Genomic DNA, 21013 nt, shown 5'->3' on the forward strand with positions numbered 1-21013 from the left:
TCCAGGTCTTGGTGCATGGGGGTATGGACTGCTTCAGTATTGCGAATGGAGCTGAATATTGTGCAATCATCAGTGAACAGACCCACTTCTGACTTTATAATGGAGGAAGGACATTGATGAAGCAGATGAAGATAGTTGTGTTTAGGACATTGCCCTGAGTCCTGGGGTTGAGGTGATTGTCCTTCAGAACCACAACCACCTTCCTTTGTGTCAGGTATGAACGCAGCAACAAGGGTTTTCCCACTTTCTCACCTTACCATTAGAATCCATACAAAGGCTGCGATGAGGTCTTGAGCTGAGTATCGTAATTACTATAAGAAGTAGGAGTAGGAGTAGGCCATTTGGCCCTTGAGCCTGTTCAGCCATTCTGATCTGGTTCTGGCCTTAACTCCACTTTCCTGTCTTTTTTTAATTCATTCATGGGATGTGGACATTGCTGGCTAGGCATTTATTGCCCACCCCTATTTGCCCTTGAGAAGGTGGTGGTGAGCTGCCTTCTTGAACCTCTGCAGTGCATGTGAGGTAGGTACACCCACAACGCAGTCAGGAAGGGAGTTCCAGGATTTTGACCCAATGACAGTGAAGGAATGGCGATATAGTTCCAAGTCAAGATGTTATGTGACTTGGAAGGGAATTTGCAAGTGTTGGTGTTCCCATGCATTTACGAGCATACGAATTAGAAGCAGGAGTAGGCCACTCGACCCCTCGAGCCTGCTCCACAATTCAATATGTTCATGGCTGAACTGATTACTCCATATTTCCACCTACCCCTGGTAATCTTCCACCCCCTTGCTTATCAAGAATCTATCTGCTGCCCTTGGTAGAGGTTGCGGGTTTGGAAGGTGCTGTCTAAGGAGCCGTGGTACGTTGCTGCAGTGCATCTTGCAGATGGTACACACTGCTCCCACTGTGCGTCGGTGGTGGAGGGAGTGAATGTTTGTGGATGGTGTGCCAATCAAGTGGGCTGCTTTGTCCTGGATGGTGTTGTGCTTCTTGAGTGCTGTTGGAGCTGCACCCATCCAGGCAAGTGGAGAGTATTCCATCACACTCCTGACTTGTGCCTTGTAGATGGTGGACAGGCTTTGGGGAGTCAGGAGGTGAGTTACTCGCCGCAGGATTCCTAGCCTCTGACCTGCTCTTGTAGCCTGTATTTATGTGACTACTCCAGTTCAGTTTCTGGTCAACAGTAACCCCCAGGATGTTGATAGTGGGGGATTCAGCGATGGTAATACAATTGAATGTCAAGGGGAGATGGTTAGATTCTCTCCTGTTGGAGATGGTCATTGCCCGACACTTGTGTGGCACGAATGCTGCTTGCCACTTATCAGCCCAAGTTTGGATATTGTCCAGGTCTTTCTGCATTTCTGCACAGACTGCTTCAATATCTGAGGAGTCATGAATGGTGCTGAACATTGTGCAACGTCTGCCCCCCATATTCCTTTACTCCCTTGTAGGTCAAAAATCTGTCTATGTCAGCCTTGACTATATTCAAAGACCCAGTTCCACTGCTCTCTGGGGTAGAGAATTCCAAAGATTAACGACCCTCTGAGAGAAGAAATTACTCTTCATCTCCATCTTAAATGGGACACCCCTTATTTTGAAACTGTGCCCCCTCGTTCTAGATTCCCCCACGAGAGGAAACATCGTCTCAGCATTTACCCTGTCAAGCCCCCTCAGAATCTTATATGTTTTAATAAGATCACCTCTCGTTTCTCTAAACTCCAGTGAGTGTAGGCCCAACCTGCTCAACCTTTCCTCATAAGGCAACCCCTTCATCCCAGGAATCAACCTCGTGAATCTTTTCTGAAGTGCCTCTAATGTAAGTATATCCCTCCTTAAATAAGGTGACCAAAACTGTACACAGTACTCTAGGTGTGGTCTCACCAACACCCTGTACAGTTGTACCAAGACTTCCCTTCTTTTCTACTCCATCCCCCTTGCAAGAAATGCCAACATTCCATTTGCCTTCCAAATTACTTGCTGTACTTGCATGCTATCTTTTTGTGATTCATGTATGAGGACACCCAGATCCTTCTGTACCACAGCATTCTGTAGTCTCTCTCCATTTAAATAATATTTTGCTTTTCTATTCTTCCCACTAAAGTGGACAACCTCACATTTTCCCACATTGCACTACATCTGCCAAATTTATTTCCACTCAATTAACCTATTTTCCTTTGCAGACTCTTTGAGCTGAATTTTACCAGTCCCTTGATGCCGTGGGTTGCGGCGGGAGGGCCAATTAAATTCTGTGGGGAGAGGCCTACCTCGACCCTGGACATCGAGGAGGGCCCGTCGCATATTACCGGCAGCGGGGGTCCTCAGTGCAGCCCTCCCCCACCGCTTGGCGTCACGGCCTTCATCTAAATATTTAAATTAACCTTAAATAGATGTAAATTAACTTACCTGCAGGTGGCGGCCGTCCTATGCCGGTTTTATGGCCGCCGATTGCACCTTGTGCTGGTGGGGGAGAGGAATAACATTTTCAGGGCGGGAGGGGTGGCGGAGCGGGGAAAACACTTTTCATTGGCTGCGGGGATGGTGGGAAGGGGATGAAGGGCAAAGAGTGCAAAGTTTGGGGTTTAAAGGTCAGGACGGTCAAAAATGGTTTTTCAGGGGGGCGGGGGAAAGGGAAATAAATTTATTGTGTGATCATTGGGGTTGTGGAAGTAGCGGTTTTATATTCAATTTAACGTTATTGACATTTAAAGTGCCGGTCCCTTTAAAATTTTACATCAGCTGTCAGAGCTTGAAGCCCTTTAAAAAATAGCGCCAACACCTGCGCAGTGGCGCCGGACGTTGTTGGCCGTTGCCGGGGATGCGGTGCCCTGCCCCTCTACGTCATCGGGGGTGGCCGCTCCACATCCTCTGTTTAAATCAACCCCCAGCGGGGGCTTTGTGGCACTTCCATGTTGGAAGGCTGCCGAGTTCAGAGAGCGGTGCGCTAATAAAATCCAGCCCTTTGTGTCTTCCTCACAACTTGCTTTCCTACCTATTTTTGTATCATCAGCAAATTTGGCTACAATAAACTCGGTCCCTTAATCCAAGTCATTAATATACGTCGTAAATAGCTGTGGTCCCAGCACTGATCCCTGTGGCACTCCACTGGTTACAGTTTGCCAAACTGAAAATGACCTATTTATCCCGACCATCTGTTTCTGTTAGTTATCCAATCCTCTGTCTGTGCTAATATATTACCCCCAACACATGAGCTCTTATTTTTTGTAGTAACCTTTTATGTGGCACCTTATCAAAAACCTTTTGGAAATCCAAATACACTACATCTACTGGTTCCCCTTTATCCACTCTGCTTGTTACATCCTCAAAGAACTCTAATAAATTTGTCAACACAATTTTCCTTTCACAAAACTATGTTGACTCTGCTTGATTGTATGATGATTTTCTAAATATCTTGCTCCTAAGGGGAATGGATGAATCCAAAATGAGCAGCAGTGAGCAGGTTATTGTTGAGTAAGTGTTGCTTGATAGCACTGTTGACAATTCCTTCCATCACTCTGCTGATGATTGGGAGTAAGATGATAGGCATTAATTGGCCAGGTTTAAGTTATCCTGCTTTTGCTGTACAGGACATATTTGGGCAATTTTTTCAATTGTCAGCTAGATACCTGTGTTGTAGCTGTGCTGGAACAACTTAGCTAGGGGTGCAGCTAGTACTGGAGCACAGGTCTGCAGTGCTGCAGCTGAAATTTTCTTGGGTCCATAGCCTTTGTTGTGTTTTGTGCACTCAGCCATTTATTGATGTCATGTGGAGTGAATCAAATTGGCTGAAAACGAGCAGGAGGTTACCATGGATCACTTATTCGTCAACTCTGGCTAAAGATGGTCGCAAGTACTTCAGGCTTGATTTAGCAGTCATATTACTATGGTCACGATAATTTTATGGCTCCCACATATTATTGAAGCGATAAGTCTTTTTATTCCTGTTACAAAGGTGAACGGCATAATTAAATTATTGCCTGATTACCATGGTGATGAAATAGTTTTATGAATCTGAAATTACTATGGCCATGATATAATTACACAAATTCCAGGTTATTGAGATGCTGTAATTACATGAATTCCTGATTATCATGCTGATGATGCAATTGTATTAATTCCAGCTCATCAGGGTGATGATGTAATTACTGAGCTGTTGGTGCAGAGATATGAATATTATGTCATCACGGCAATGATGTCATTATCTATGCTGCCGATTGCTGGGACGAATACGTCATATGTTTGACGGGTTGCTAAGGTGATGACGACATGTGTTTTGCAGGTTACTAAGGCGATGACGTCATGCCGGACCCTGCCGTTGCTATGCTAATGATGTCACAAAGGCTAAGTCTTTAAATTTGTTGCTTGCTTTCCCCCTTCCCCCCCATACAGGCAGAGCCGGGTCCTCAGGTACAGTATGGTCACCCACTGTCAGCACCGGGGGCCGAGGCCCGGGGGATAAGGATCACACCGGCCCGACTTTCACCTACGGCTCCTGCTCAACTCTTGGTTCCCTACTTCTCCTGTTATTGAGGCGGCTGCGCTGTCCGCCCTCCCACCACCCCCTCCCCGCTCAAAACCCGGCCTCTAACAGGAGGAGCGGGGGCCCCACACCAGCGGCGCTTTCGGGGCCTCACCGCTAACTTTGTGACAGGACGTAGCGGAACCTGCTTATTGGGGAGGGGAGGGAGTTACCAGGGGCAGAGGTCAATGGAAGAGGGCAGGCCGCGGCCCAAGGGTCGTACTGAGCGGGGGGCAAAGGGAGCGGGCGGGCGAGCGGATTCAAAGCGAGCGCCCTAGTTTCCGTCCAATCAGCGCGGCCTGGCTGTGGAATGCCCGGGCGATGCGTAAACAAGCGCAGAACTAACTCCTCCGCCCTCGGAGTATTTCCGTGATTTCACTACTGCTTATTACAGTGTAGCAAGTGCTGACTGCCATTCACCCACAGACAAACTTGGCCCTTTCTCCCTCTCCTCTCTGTGTATCATTCATTTCTTGGTGTTGAGGCATCATCCGGCCGAGATTCACACCACAACAAAAATGTTTTTTTTTAACTCTAGTCCTCTTGTAATCACTATGGCCTCTTGAGAAAAAAAAAAGGTAAGAAACGCAGTCGCCAAAAAGAGGAAAAAATAACTCAGGCAAACGGGGACGATGTGGTCTGTCTGACTCAGCCAAGCCGGCTCTCGTCTCCAGCACCGTAAAGTTTGTGTAAGATGCGATCATGTGTCAGGATCAAGTTGCCAAGGCAGACGCTGAGCGACCTTGTCGTTAGTGCTAGTGTAGCAGCCTTGAAGTTAAGGTGCCCGGCAGCTCGGAAATAAATAATGCGCCACAAAACTGTGTTGGAAACTTCTAGGGCTTTTTATATCTATGGAGACAGAGAAACGGGGGGAGCTCGCAGGGTTTGGACGCGGCTTCCCCCCCCCCATCCCATCCCATCATTTCTCTCCCTCTCTGCTGCCACCACCCCCCCGCGATCGGGTTGGATTCGATGGCAGAAGCGACTTTCCCAGTTTGATTGCGGCTCCGGCTCGGAGCGGACCTGTTTTTTTCCCTCCCTCCCTCTCTCTCTCGCAGGCTGACGCAAGTAGTGACGCTGGTGGCTTCCTGATGAGAGACAGACACGACACACAGGGCGCTCGGTACCGCTCAGTGCTACAGTAGAAGCGGGCTTTCGCTTTCCCCTTGCCTTTCGCTTCATGCTACACCATGCTGCTGCGTAGTTGGGTTTTTTTCCTCTAATTTCCCAGGGAGGGAGGGAAACAATTGGTCCATCTCCATTGCGAGATACAAGTGGTGAGATGAGTTTATGTTTGTAGATAAACTGTACTCTAGTCACCCCAGGGATAGAATTCAGTGCGTAGTATGTCAGCTGATTTATATATATATATATATATATATATGAATATATATATACAGAGAGAGAGGGACAGCATTGCCTGGACTGTATAGTGTAATTGGAACAGCTTCTTAAGTAAGTGCAGTGCGCTCCACACTAGATCCACGCACACACCTGCGCACATAATAACTACAGCACACTGCGAGTCAAACTGACAGGGCTCCACGTGTTCAGCTTTCACAGTGTGCCCATCGATTTGCTGCTCGGCAAAGAAGGCAAGAGCGCCTCTTTGAACATTGAGGATACCCGATTGGTGGCCAGCATTGCGATACGGCCTACTTTTACACAAGGCTGCATCTTACACCCTTCGCTGCGTGACGATGCACAAGTAGCATTCATGTGAGGGCTTCATGTGCGTTGTCTGGAAGTTGTGGGGCAGTACAGGGTAAACGGCATTTTGTAATGATTTATAATCTAGTGGATTCCATCAGTCTGTATGCAGGAATTTAAAGTTTCAAGACGCAGAGTCATTGATGAAATTCTAAAAAATCACCCTATCAGAATTGTAAGAGAAAATTCTGAATTTTGGAAGTCCAGAGAAGTAGTTGAAGCGTTTACACACAAACTCCCAATATTTTAAGCAATGTGTCATATTTACACAGTTTATATTAGTGAGCAAAACGTATTGGTTTCTTAAAGTAACCAAGTTTAATTTAAAGGGGAAATGTCATGTGGTAAATTATTGGACCAAAGAATGGTTAAATTTGCAATAATTTACTCTTGTGGTGTACTTTTTTTCCCCTTTGTGCTAAATCCCTAAAATTGAAGGATGTAAACTGCATTGGAATCGTCTGTGCTGCTGCCTTACAGACTTGCCCTCGTCACCAAGATGACTGCAAGTTGGTAGCTCCACAGCATGATGTTCTGGCAAATGAGATGATAGCATCCCTTTACCTGATATTTTGACTCTTTCATTTATTTCATGCTGTTTGGTAGACCATTTATGGAAGGTACTTTATTCCTACAAATTTTGTTTTTTAATCTTGAATGTGAATGGTAATGTAAGAATTTGATTAATAATTAATTCCAAAAATAAGAACCATTTCCTACAATATAAACCTTTCACTAAAGTGTTCAAGAACACTAATTACATAATTTAGGAGCATTCTTTTATTGGGCATTATTTCTCTTGGTGGCATTAGCTAAGCATAAATATGCAAAAAGATGTGTGCGTGATTATGACTTCATATTAGGATTTAGATTTGCTGTGTGCCAAAATAAAGACTGGTGTGGTAACACCCCTAAATGCACATTTTATGGTAAATTATTGGTATTAAATCAGTAACTTGGGAGTAATCATGAGATATATAATATATAAAGTATTCATTTATATTTAATAATGTTAGTTGTCTCAGGAGCACCTTAATCTCCAAAGAAACATTTTGAATAAGTAAATTGGTAGTTTTACAGCACTGCGATAACCAATCACTACATTGTTTTTTTAAAGTATGATTTAATGTACAGTTAATATCTTTTTGTAATGCTGTAGGTTTGGGACACTTTGTACAATACAGAAGAAGAGAAAAGCATAACCTTGATCCTTGACTAAAGGACAATGTACTCCTGGAGAAGTTGATTTGCTTCAAATTTGTTCCAACAAATTTCTCAGACAGATGCCTGGAGAAGTGCAGCTGTGCCGTGCAGCACAGCAGGTCCTTTAAGCACAGAGCCACCTGTCAACTCTGGCCTGATTTTCCTGTTCTTTTACTGTTACCTTGCCAACAATGGCTACACAAAGGAAATACCTAGTGAGAGAATTTAATGCCTTCATCACTTGTTACATCTGCAAGGGCTATCTTATCAAGCCAACTACAGTGACTGAGTGTCTACACACTTGTAAGTAATGCGCAAGAGTCATGGTAAATGTTTCTGAATGATAGTCTGGGAGTATTGGATCAGACTTGGTAAACAATTCACCATCAATTATTTCATATAACAAAATGTGAAAATACCATATCAAAAGCTATACTTACTGGAATATTGTGACAGTAAACAGAAAATACTTAAAAACACAGTTGGTGGCATTAAATGGAAAAAATTACTTAAAACAACAGGCGATTCTCAATGTAATTAAAACTGTTGCTGCTTTCTGTTGATAGGAATGAACTTTAGAATGGGCTGATTCTATTTCCATCATGGCTGTCTAGTTAATGGGTGTCCACTATATTGCACAAAATAATCTTGTTGCCAAAAAAGCGCACTATTGGTTGTTGATGGACAGCAGTAATTAAGGAGCACTGATTGCGACCTCTCATCAAGCTCCTATTCTAAGAACTCCATTGCTCTCTCTCACTTATGCATGTACTCCAGGATCTTCATCTGGCTGTGTATATTGGCTATCACTCTGGATCAGAGCTCTTTTAGCGCTATTTTCCCATAATCTCCCAGCCCTGTTGTGCCTTCTCTCCCCGGGCCATCTACCTCCAATGCACTTTTACACTTTCCCTACCAGCCTGCCACCCGTCACACTTACATTTCCAGCAACAATCCCTACTTGGGTCTCGCCCCATTCAACATTACATCCCAGCTGACCTTATCTCCTGCTGAAATCCCATCCTTCATTCATCCCTATTGCCTCTTCACTTCTGCCCTCTCTGATCCCATACATGGATCATTATCCACTGATTGACTCTATCACTCTCTAGAGCACTGATTTCCCTGTAAAACAAGGCCCTAGTCATCCTCCAACTTGTTGAGGATAAATCTTTTGATATCTTTGCCCTGACAGAAACCTAGCTTATCGACTAATATTCCCCCTCACTGAAGGTATTCTCTCCCGTTACACCTTTCATCCATGTCTTACCCAAACTGCTGTCTCTTGGCTCTCGTTGCCAATTCCCAGCTTGCCTTCTCCCTCTATTCTTCTGGAAACTTTCCCTCCTTTGAGCACCAAATCCTTTAACAACCATGGTATCTCTTAAGCTAAAATCCTCATCGTCCACAGCCCTTTCAAGTTGAATGATCACCTCCTTGAACCTCTGTACTGAGTGATAACTCATTCCTGGTTATTTCAACGCACAGCTAAACTCCTCTTGTCCCCTCTATTCTGATTTTTCTACACTTTTGTTGTCACTCAACATCACCCACATCTATGGCCACCCATTTGACCTTACCAGTTCTGTGGTCTTAAACACTGATGGAACTGTTTCTAAGCACCTCCTTGCCTTCCTTACCATCTGTGCCATCTCACTTACTTCAGACCCTACTAGCTTGACCCTCTGCCTCTATAGAAAACTCTCCTCCAACTCCCTCACCAACTCACTCTCAAACTCCCCTCCTTCTCCATGCCTTCATGTCTGATCACCTTTTGAGCCTTCTCTCACCCTCTCCCTGAACACTGTCACTGAAATTAGTTTGCCTTCTGGAATCAAGGGATATGGGGAGAAAGCGGGAACAGGGTACTGAATTAGACAATCAACCATGATCCTTTTTGAATGGCAGAGCAGACCCGAAGGGCCGACTGGCCTACTATTTTATATGTTTCTGTTTCTTACCTCTTTCTTGAGACCCATCTCCTGCTTCTTCTATCCAATTCCTAGCCAATTCTTGATGTCATAGTTACTCTTCTTGACCTTCATTCTTGCTGACAATAACAGACCCACCTCCTCAAAATGTCAACTATTGACCCATTCTGACCTCATCAAGGGCTGCCCCTCTTAACTTACCTTTGCTCTCCAAGATCCTTGAATACATTGTCACCTTCCATCTTGATGTCCATTTCTTTCACAGCATAGTATCAAAATCCTATCATTCAGTTTCTATCCTGATGAAAGCAAGGAAACTGCCCTGGTCAAAGTCATCATTGGTATCCTTTGTGACTGCAACTGCAGTATGTTCCCCCTTCATTTCCTGCCTGACCTCTTTGCAGTGTTTGATATGACTGATCGTAGCATTTTCCTGCCTCCGCCTCCTTCTTGATACCTCTTTTACCTATCTTAACAGAGCCAGTGCATTGCCAGCAATGGTATCTCCTCCTGCCCCTACATCATTATCTTTGGAATTCCCAAAGATCAACCTTGGCCACTGTCCTGATCGGCATGTCCTTCTGGTGTCAGATCAACTTCTGTATATGTGGTAATGACACATGCCCCAACTCTGGTTTCCTTGTCCCCTCTGTTTTCTTAGATTGCCTGTCATAAGATAGCCAGAATTTCCTTCAACTGAGCATTGAGAGAACCAAAGCCATTGTACTTGGCTCCTATCAGAAACTTTGTTCATTTGCTACTGACACCAACACCATCCCTGGCTGAACCAGATGTGCCCAAAGCTGAGCTTCAAATCCCTTACTCTATCCATCATAAAGCCTGCTGAATTCCACCTTCACAAGATTGCCCTTGTTTGCACCGAACTCACTGCCACCAAAATCCAAGTCTGTGCTTTTGTTGCCTCTAGACTAGATGTTTCTTGCAAGCTTTCCAACCTCCACCCTCAATAAACTCCAACTTGTTCAGGTTTTTACCACTCACATTGTGTCCTGTACTGAGTCAGATCACCCAACATCCCTATCCTTGCTGATGTACACTGGTTCCCAATCACTAGTATATTGAGTTTAAAATCCTCATCTACAAATTCCATCATGGCCTCATCCCCCTTAAAAATGTAACCTTCTCCAGCTGTGCATTACCTTCAGTCATGCATGTCTGCCATTTGGGGCTTCTGTACATTCCTTCTTGACTCCGTACCACCATCAGTGTCAGGTTCTTCATATATTGACCCTAATTTCTGCATTTCCCTTCCTAAACCTTTCCCCATCTCTACTCCCTATACCTTTCAAAGTCTCTGTAAATCCAAATTCTTTGACTAAGCCTTTAGCCAACTGTCTTTCATTTACTCACTAAAGCTCAGTTATATAAATGCAAGTCTTTGTAGGAAAATATGTGGTTAGTGTCAGCTTTGATGTCGTTATATTCCCACTGCCTCATTTGATGCTTCCATAAGATATAAAAGGGATGAAGTTGCAGCAGAGAGATTGTCCATTTTTTCTAATCCAGGAACAAAAGTTCTTCCATGTTGGAGGGGGTCGTGAGTTACTTTACCCTTCATTAAAAAAAATCCTTTTTTCAGATGGCTTTTAGATTTACTTTTTAAAAATATAATTGTTGACCTCACTGTTTTTAAAGTACATTTGGAATTTAAAGTGCAATTTTCTTCAGTTTTACTATGTATTGAGTGATGCATCACATTGTCATTGCCCAGGTTGACAGTGACCAAACCATCAGAATTCTTTGCATATCTGGTTGGATATAGTGCCAGATGACACCTTGCTTTAAAAGAAGTGGTGTGTATACTTAAAAACAATGCTTTAGCTGAGCGTCTCTGGTGTTACTCACAAGGAGTTTAAAGACTGGAACAGTGTTTAGATGGTTAGTTGCTGACCTAACCTGTACGTTTAGTATTAGTATTCCCATTAGAGTGACTGCCCAAAAGCTTCATATATGAAAAGATCTAAATAGGCACATTATGGGATCAATTTATGTCCAATTTCTGTTGCTGTTGAACATTTCCTTGGATTTTCAGCTGTTTTGCCCCTCTCTTTGGGAAAATACCAGGTAACCTTAAAGTCAGAAAAAAAACAGGAAATGACTGTCGTCTTGTTTTGTTTTTAAGATTGTTGAGTTGTGATTTGTTGAGCTTTCAAATAAATTGTCACCTGAGGTTTGACAGATAAAATGTGACAGATTCAAACCCGCGCAAACACTCATACGTGAACTCCACTGTCATTGTTCATGGGAAGTGAGATGAAACCGTAATGAAATAACTGCATGTGAGGAAATAATGGACCAGTAATAAAGGAAATACAGTGGATGTTGTCCATTTGGGTTTTCAAAATGGTGCTTCATAAGGTGCCTTGTAGATTAAAATTAAGGCACATTAAAGGGAATGCAGCTTGGATTGTAAGATGACCAAAGGATGGAAAACAAGTAATAGGTTCAGACTGGAAGGATGTAAGCAGTGGTATCCCCTGGGGAGGGGCCCGATCTTGGCTGTAAGGGCACAACAATAAAATAGGCAGACACCATAAATGAAGTGGGGAAAGCTGAAGTTAAAGGAAGAGTCATGAAAGTGACTTCAGGAGGACATAGACAAATTAGTAAATTGGGCAGATGAATATCAGATAAAATTTAATGCAGAGAAATTTGATACTTTTTGAAGAAGTAGTAAAAGATATGTATCCATGAAATGGCAACATTTTATAAAGGGCAAAAGACCAATGAGACTTGAGGGTTTTAGATATGTGGATTTTTAAAAGTGGGAGAAATCAATGATCTAGAGTTTCTGCAAGAATTACTTGAAATTGGCCAAACCAGCATAAGACTTGAGTGGTTTTAGGTACAAACTACATTGAGCATAAATCAGGTTTACCCAATCTTTTAACACTGGTCATGCCAGAAGCTGGTTGTGCCCATAAAATTGGCCACACTCCAAATTAGAATAACAAGCATGGTGAGTTTCCGGCAATTGCATTTGTTTGCAATCATTCGAGAAGGCTCTTCACATTGAGGCTTTTTTTAAAGGCATAAAAGCACTAGTAGGCATGTTTTAAAAGTTTTTAAATAGTAAAAGGTAATTAATTTATGAAGAAATTGACTGACTCGTACACCAATGAAACTAGTAAACTGTTCCGTATAGTTTTTAAAATCATTTTCACTGATTTTAAAATCTGGTTACTCATAGGTGGTAGACTAGACACTTATTAAAACTTTTTTTTTAGTGAGAAACCCAGCTGTGTTCATAAAACTGCACCAGGTTACCACTCTTATATACATCAATACATATATTTTAATTCAAGGAACTATTATGTTCTATTCTGTCCGATTGCACTGGTTCATGGAGGTTTTTACATTTGTGATTATGCTAATGAGTTTGGGTGGAAACTTGAAACATAATTTCACTTCAAAAAACCAGCGGGATGTCAAGTGCAATTGCATTCAGATTGCTAATTGCACCAAAAGCAGAAACTCTACCCTAATACATTAAAAAAAGATCCTAAATTTGATAAGTAGGTGCATAGAGTAAAGGGTAGGAGAATGTGGGGTTCAGCCTTAGTGAGAGTGATTAGGACATATTTACTGACATTTAGTTTATTTTGACTCGATTTTGAGCAGTTTAAACTTGTTCATTTTCTGCCTTAACTCTGGGCTGGTTTAAGCTGGTAATAGGTTAAGTGTTCGCTGACCTACATCGGCTTCTGATCAAGCAACACCTTGATTTTAAATTCTAATTCTTCTTTTCAAATCCCTCCAAGTAAAGGCTGGCTTGGGTCTGCAAATGAAACCCGACCCGACCCCGACAGAACCACATCCAACCCGGCCCGAGCCCTTTCATTTTTTCCCGCGCCCGACCCGGCCATCAGTTAACCTAGCTTCCGTTTTTCACTTTGCTTATCTGCACAAGCATAAAAAAACTGTTACTGGACCTGAAAGGTTGTTTAAAAAGTACATTAACATTGGAGCCACGTAATGGAGGTGGTGATAGAGTGTGTCCAACCCGACCCTAGCCCGGATGCCGGACCCGGAAGAGCGACCCAACCCGGACCCAACTCGAACCCGACACATGTCGTCGGGTTCGGGTCGGGTAGCCATGCTCTATCTCCAAGGCCTCGTCCCTCCCTATCTCTAACATCTTACAGTCCTGTTACCCTCCCAAATCTCTGCGCTCCTCCAATTTTCTTCACTCTTGCCATTGGCTGCCTAGGCCCTAGGCTTTGGAATTCCTTCCCTAAACCCCTCAACTTCTCTTCTTTTGAGATGCTCCTTAAAACCTATGACTTTGACCAAGCTTTTGGTCACCTGTCCTAACATCTCCTTGCGTTTCTCGGTGTCAAATTGTGTTTGATTAGTGCTCTTGTGAAGCACTTGGGATGCTTTCTCCTACGTTAGAGGTGCTATATAAATGCAAGTTTTTGTTGTGTTGTGATTAGCCTTTGTCGGGCTGTTTTTACCTGTGGTAGTTAGGTAATTTTGTGAGTTAAGAGGGTATAGGTTTGAGCTTAGTAGCATGAAATTAATATTGAGATATAAAAGACCATGGGAGTGTGGAGATTAGACTCTGGGAGTTTAGCCTTATAGGATTTCAGTCTTGAGTTGCACTTGGACATAGTTAACAATTGCTTGAAGTAAGTAAGCAGAATTTTAATTCTTGCAAACTTTTGGTGCTAGTGGGAATTCAGACTAATGCTAACTACATTTTCTGTTAGACAGCAAGACACAGAGGAATGGCTGTAAGAATAGGAGAATTGTACTGGTGGGAAATTCTATGTTTAGGGGAATGTTCAACATTTCTTTTCTGTTTTGATTATAAATCCAAACTCTTTTGTTGCATACGTGGTGTTGGGCATCAATGAATGGGTGGCGAAATTTCTTCAAAGGGAAAGAGAGCTGTCAGAAACGATGGTATATGTTGGAATCAGTGACTTCGATAGAAGTATGTTTGAGATCTTGCTTTCAAAGCTAGATTGAAAAGCTCGACCTCTGGGATGGTAGTCTCCAAATTGCTTCTTGTGCCAAGCACTGGACAGTTTAAGGAACGGAATGTTAAAATGTGGCTGCAGGGCTGGTGCGGGAGGGAAGAGTTCACATGCTTGGGGCATTTGAGAAACTCTGAAATAAGTGAAGGCTCTAACAAAGAGCTGACTGTCACCAGAACCAAAATAGCATTAACATCCTTGCAGGGAGGGTTAATAGAGCGGTGGAGGAGGATTTAAACTATTACGATGGGTGTGCGACTAGAGAAGGCGAGCAGGATTAATAAAGCTGTTGGAACAGAAGCAAAAGACTTTGAAATAAAGATGAAGTATTATCAAAGGAAAAGAGAAAGAAAGCTAGGTAGTGAGAGAGAAAAACATTGTAGAAGAGAAAAGAGTTATTAAAAAAAAAATTGGCAAACCAGGAAAAAGAGTTCAGGTTGATTGGTATGTGAGTGCACAAAACACCCGAAACAAAGCTGGATCATTAGAAGGATTAATAATTATGGAGAGATGTAATGGCTATAATGGAGATATGTCTGAGATTTGAACAGGACTGAGAACTTAATATTTCTGGTTATAATAGTTTCATGACAGATATGGAGGGGGAGAAGAAGGGTGGATGGCAGTGGTAGTCATAGTGCTGGAACATAAGGTTGTCCTATGGAGTTAACACAGAAGCCACATCCATCTAAGAAATAGGAAAAGAAATGGTACAATTCTTGGTGAGCATTACACGCCACAAAACTGTTCCGATGAGACAGAGTGGCAGAAAGATTTGTAAGAAGAATAGGGAATTTTTAAAAATTCTTTCATGGGATATGAGTGACACTGGCCAAGGCCAGCATTTGCTACCCATCCCTATTTGCCTTTGAGAAGGTGGTGGTGAGCTGCCTTATTGAACTGCTGCAGTCCATTTGGTGTGGGTACTCCCACAGTGCTGTCAGGGAGGAAGTTGCAGGATTTTTGATGCAATGACAGTGAAGGCATGGAGATATATTTCCAAGTTAAGATGGTGTGCGGCTTGGAGGGGAACTTGCAGGTGGTGGAATTCCCATGTATCTACTGCCTTTGTCCTTCTTGGTGGAAGAGGTTGTGGGTTTGGAAGGTACTGTTTAAGGAGGCGTAGTGAGTTGCTGCAGTGCATCTTGTAGATGGCACACACTGCTGCCATGGTGCGTTGGTGGTGGAGGGAGTGAATGTGTAAGATGGTGGATGGGGTGCTAACCAAGTGAGCTGCTTTGTCCTAGATGGTGGAAAACTTCTTGAATGTTGTTGGAGCCTCACTCATCCAGGCAAGTGGAGAGCATTCCAAAACACTCCTGACTTGTGCCTTGTAGATGGTGGACAGTCTTTAGGGAGTCAGGAGGTGGGTTACTCGACGCAGTATTCCTGGTCCAGTTCAGTTTCTATTCGATGGTAACCCCCAGGATGTTGATAGTGGGGGATTCAGTGATGGTAATGCTGTTGAATGTCAAGGGGAGATGGTTAGATTCTCTCTTGTTGGGGATCATCATTGCCTGGCACTTGTGGTGTGAATGTTACTTGCCACTTATCAGGGGGAGGCGGTGGCGTAGTGGTATTATCACTGGACTAGTAACCCAGAGACCCAGGGTATTGATCTGGTATGGGATCGAATCCCACCACAGCAGAAGGTGGAATTTGAATTTGATTAATAAATATGGAATTAAAAATCTAGTCTAATGACTAGATTGTCGATTGTTGGAAAAACCCATCTGGTTCACTAATGTCCTTTAGGGAAGGAAATCTGCTGTCCTTACCTGGTCTGGCCTACATGTGACTCCAGACCCACAGCAATGTGATTAACTCTTACATGCCCTCTGAAATGGACTAGCAAGCCACTCAGTTGTACCTAACCGCTACGAAGACAATAAAAAGGAATGAAACTGGACGGACCCCCCGGCATCGACCTAGGCACCGGAAATGACAACGGCAGAACCAGCCCTGTCGACCCTGCAAAGTCCTCCTTACTAACAACTGGGGGCTTGTGCCAAAGTTGGGAGAGCTGTCCCACAGACGAGTCAAGCAACAGCCTGACATAGTCATACTCACGGAATTATACCTTATAGACAATGTTCCAGACACTGCAATCACGATCCCTGGGTATGTCCTGTCCCACTGGCTGGACTGACCCAGCAGAGGTGGCGGGACAGTGGTCTACAGTAGGGAGGGAGTTGCCCTGGGAGTCCTCAACATTGACTCTGGATGCCATGAAGTCTCATGGCATCAGGTCAAACATGGGCAAGGTAACCTCCTACTGATTACCACCTCCCGCCCTCCCGCAGCTGATGAGTCAGTACTCCTCCATGTTGAACACCACTTCGAGGAAGCACTGAGGGTGGCAAGGGCACAAAATGTTCTCTGGGTGGGGCACTTCAATGTCCATCACCAAGAGTGGCTTGGTAGCACCACTACTGACAGAGCTGGCTGAGTCCTAAAGTACATAGCTGGTGGTGGTGAGAGAACCAACAAGAGGGAAAAACATACTTGACCTTGTTCTCACCAATCTGCCTGCCGCAGATGCTTCTGTCCATGGTATTGGCAGGAGTGACCACCACACAGTCCTTGTGGAGACAAAGTCCCACCTTCGCATTGAGGATACCCTCCATCGTGTTGTGTGGCACCACTTCTTCTTTGGCCTCCTTGTCTCAAGAGACAAGGGGTAAGTGCCTGGAGGTGGTCAGTGGTTTGTGACGCAGCACCTGGAGTGGCTATAAAGGCCAATTCGAGAGTGACAGACTCTTCCACAGGTGCAGCAGATAAAATTGGTTGTCGGGGCTGTCACACAGTTGGTTCTGTCCTTGCGCTTCTGTCTTTTTTCCTGCCAACTGCTAAGTCTCTTCGACTCGCCACGCTTTAGCCCCGCCTTTATGGTTGCCCGCCAGCTCTGGCGATCGCTGGCAACTGACTCCCACGACTTGTGATCAATGTCACAGGACTTCATGTCGCGTTTGCAGACGTCTTTAAAGCGGAGACATGGACGGCCAGTGGGTCTGGTACCAGTGACGAGTTCGCTGTACAATGTGTCCTTGGGGATCCTGCCATCTTCCATGCGGCTCACATGGCCAAGCCATCTCAGGCGCCGCTGGCTCAGTATATGCTGGGGATGTTGGCCGCCTCGAGGACTTCTGTGTTGGAGATACGGTCCTGCCACCTGATGCCAAGGATTCTCCTGAGGCAGCGAAGATGGAATGAATTGAGATGTCGCTCTTGGCTGACGTACGTTGTCCAGGCCTCGCTGCTGTAGAGCAAGGTACTGAGGACACAGGCTTGATACACTTGGACTTTTGTGTTCTGTGTCAGTGCGCCATTTTCCCACACTCTCTTGGCCAGTCTGGACATAGCAGAGGAAGCCTTTCCCATGCGCTTGTTTAATTCTGCATCGAGAGACAGGTTACTGGTGATAGTTGAGCCTAGGTAGGTGAACTCTTGAACCACTTCCAGAGCGTGGTCGCCGATATTGATAGATGGGGCATTTCTGATGCCCTGTCCCATGATCGTTTTCTTGAGGCTGATGGTTAGGCCAAATTCATTGCAGGCAGCCGCAAACCTGTCGACGAGTCTCTGCAGACACTCTTCAGTGTGAGATGTTAATGCAGCATCGTCAGCAAAGAGGAGTTCCCTGATGAGGACTTTCCGTACTTTGGTCTTCGCTTTTAGATGGGCAAGGTTGAACAACCTGCCACCTGATCTTGTGTGGAGGAAAATTCCTTCTTCTGAGGAATTGAATGCATGTGAGAGCAGCAGGGGGAAGAAGATCCCAAACAGTGTAGGTGCGAGAACACAGCCCTGTTTCACACCACTCAGGATTGGAAAGGGTCTGATGAGGCGCCGCTATGCTGAATTGTGCCTTTCATATTGTCTTGGAATGAGGTGATAATAGCTAGTAGCTTTGGTGGGCATCCGATCTTTTCTAGTAGTTTGAAGAGACCACTTCTGCTGACGAGGTCAAAGGATTTGGTGAGATCAATGAAAGCCACATAGAAGGGCATCTGTTGTTTGCAGCATTTCTCCTGTAGCTGACGAAGGGAGAACAGCATGTCAATGGTGGATCTCTCTGCTCAAAAGCCACACTGTGCCTCAGGATAGACACACTCAGCCAGCTTCTGGAGCGACACGAGCGAAGACTTTCCCCACTATGCTGAGCAGGGAGATTCTACGGTAGTTGTTGCGGTCACCCTTGTTCTTACAGAGGGTGATGATATTGGCGTTGTGCATGTCCTGTGGTACTGCTCCCTCATCCCAGCACAGGCAAAGCAGTTCGTGCAGAGTTGAAAGTATAGCAGGCTTGGCACTCTTGATGATTTCAGGGGTAATGCCGTCCTTCCCTGGGGCTTTTCCGCTGGCTAGAGAATCAGTGGCATCACTGAGTTCCGATTTTGTTGGCTGTACGTCTAGCTCATCCATGACTGGCTGAGACAGGGTTGCATTGAGGGCGGTCTCAGTGACAACATTTTCCCTGGAGTACAGTTCTAGGTAGTGTTCCACCCAGCGGTCCGTTTGCTTGCGTTGGTCAGTGATTGTGTCTCCTGATTTAGATTTGAGGGGGGTAATCTTCTTGACGGTTGGCCCAAAAGCGCTCTTAATGCCATCATACATCCCTCTGATATTTCCTGTGTCAGAGGCCAGCTGAATATGACTACATAGGTGTTGCCAGTAGTCATTTGCGCAGCGCCTGGCTGTTCTTTGTGCAGTGCTTCTGGCAGTTTTAAGTGCTACGGATGTTACCTCGCTGGGGGCTTTCTTGTAGTTCAGCAGTGCAATGCGCTTAGCGGCTATGACAGGTTCCAGCTCTTCAATATGAGATTGAAACCAGTCTGCATTCTGCTCACAATTGTCATAGGTGGTCATTGCTGAGTCATAGATGGCGTCTCTGATGTGGGCCCACTTGGTCCCTGCATCCCCTGTGGGAGTGTTTTGGAGGGGTTTTTCAAGTGAATTTAGAAACTTGTGTAACAGCTGTGGATGAGAAATTCTGTTCGTGTTGATGTGCGGGCGGCCCTTCTGCTTGGAGTGATGTAGCTTCTTTGGTTTGAGGCTAACCTTGCTGCACACCAGGGAGTGGTTGGTGTCGCAGTCCGCACTGTGGAAGCTGCGTGTGATTTGAACACTGTTTAAAGAGGCTTGCCTTGTGACGATGAGGTCTAGCTGGTGCCAACGACGTGATCTTGGGTGCCTCCAAGAAACCTGGTGACAGGGTTTAGTGTGAAAGAATGAGTTGGTGATGCAGAGGTTATGATAGGTACACAGCTCCAGCAGTCTCTGTCCATTCTCATTCATCCTTCCAATGCCATAGCGCCCAAGGCAGGAAGGCCATGAATCATGGTCGGCCCCAACCCTGGCATTAAAGTCCCCCAGCAGGAATAGGTGTTCGGTGTTGGGGATGCTAGTAATGATATTATGGAGTTCCTCATAGAACTGGTCTTTAGCTTCAGGTGGGAGCAGAGTGTTGGAGCTTAGATGCTGAGTAGTTGTACTCGACCAGAGGCGGTGAACAGTCGGATGGACAGTATGCGTTCCGAGCCATTTGTGGGTGGCTCGATCATGCTGAGCAAAGAGTTTATGATGGCGAAGCCCACTCCGTGCTGTCTTGGTTCTTCAGGATCCCTACCCTGCCAGAAGAAGGTGTAGTCTTGCTCTCTTAGAGATCTGCTCGCAGGGAGGCGTGTCTCCTGAAGTGCTGCAATGTCCACATTGAGTCTACTGAGCTCGTTGTTGATAATGGCGGTCTTCCGAGAATCGTTGATTTGTGTAAAGTCTTCTGACAGGCCAGGACACATAGTTCTGACGTTCCAGCTTGCAAAACGAAGGGCTGGTACCTTCTTTCCTTTTTTGGTCGTGCTGTTTGGTGCGGCGTTACAGTCCACTTGTCGGGCAATGACCCTGAGCTCCAAGCACCCATTGAAGCAGGTGGACTGTGGCGGGACAGAACCTTACTGACCGGGGGCTGCCCGGTTTGAGGCGGGCGGTAGCTGTCCAGTGAGATGCGATGACCTTTCCCACGGACAAAGGCAACCCGTGGTGCCCAATCCCTACGCCAATTGAGCTGGACTTATAACCCGTAACTGCTGCCTTCCGTGTTCATTTGGTCGCTGCGAGGCGACTATGGAGTGATCTCTCCATGGCGCATGCCTGGGCGGTTGTATGGAGGTTGAGTTGCCCAAGCGTCAAAACTCCCCTCTCGGCCTTCCTGTTGGGGTCCAAAGGAGTGCACAGCACGACGTTCGGCACCAGTATGGCTGCAGAAACTGCCGGAAACATGCCAAAGGTGACACATTACCGCCTTCGGGATTCCGCTCCGGATTTTCTGTTAGGGTTTACTCCCTTAGCCTTGGTCTCTCCCGAGACGTCCACAAGGCAGTGGGGTTGTAGACTATATCCCAACTATTACTGGTTCACTTTCCAAAACGAAATTTCTTTGCTACATTCCTTTAATTTAACTTAATTCAGGAACTTAGAGTGCTTGGCACAGTTCCAGTCTCCAAATTACAAGAAGGATACAGAGGCACTGAAGGTGCAAAAAAGATTTCCAAGGATGATACCGGAGCTGAGTGGATATAACTATCAGGAAAGTCTGAACAGGCTGGGGCTTTTTTCTCTCGAAAAGAGAAGACTGACCTGATAGAGGT

General features: G+C 45.1%; 1 protein-coding gene across 6 annotated transcripts in view; it reads left to right on the forward strand.

Annotated features, from left to right (window-relative positions):
• The first annotated feature begins 4769 nt into the window (after nucleotides 1-4769).
• Nucleotides 4770-21013, forward strand: part of pcgf5b (polycomb group ring finger 5b) — a 232994-nt gene continuing 216750 nt past the window's right edge. Inside the window, exons 1-2 of one of the 6 annotated variants that reach the window (XM_068052579.1) lie at nucleotides 4770-5097; nucleotides 7389-7735. In XM_068052579.1, coding sequence (XP_067908680.1) covers nucleotides 7624-7735 — 112 coding nt within the window. In that variant the 5' untranslated portion in view covers nucleotides 4770-5097; nucleotides 7389-7623. The other 5 variants (XM_068052584.1, XM_068052583.1, XM_068052580.1 and 2 more) reach the window with 5 other exon arrangements.

This window comes from Heterodontus francisci, chromosome 20, assembly GCF_036365525.1.
Source record: "Heterodontus francisci isolate sHetFra1 chromosome 20, sHetFra1.hap1, whole genome shotgun sequence".
In the NCBI taxonomy this organism is placed as follows: domain Eukaryota; kingdom Metazoa; phylum Chordata; class Chondrichthyes; order Heterodontiformes; family Heterodontidae; genus Heterodontus; species Heterodontus francisci.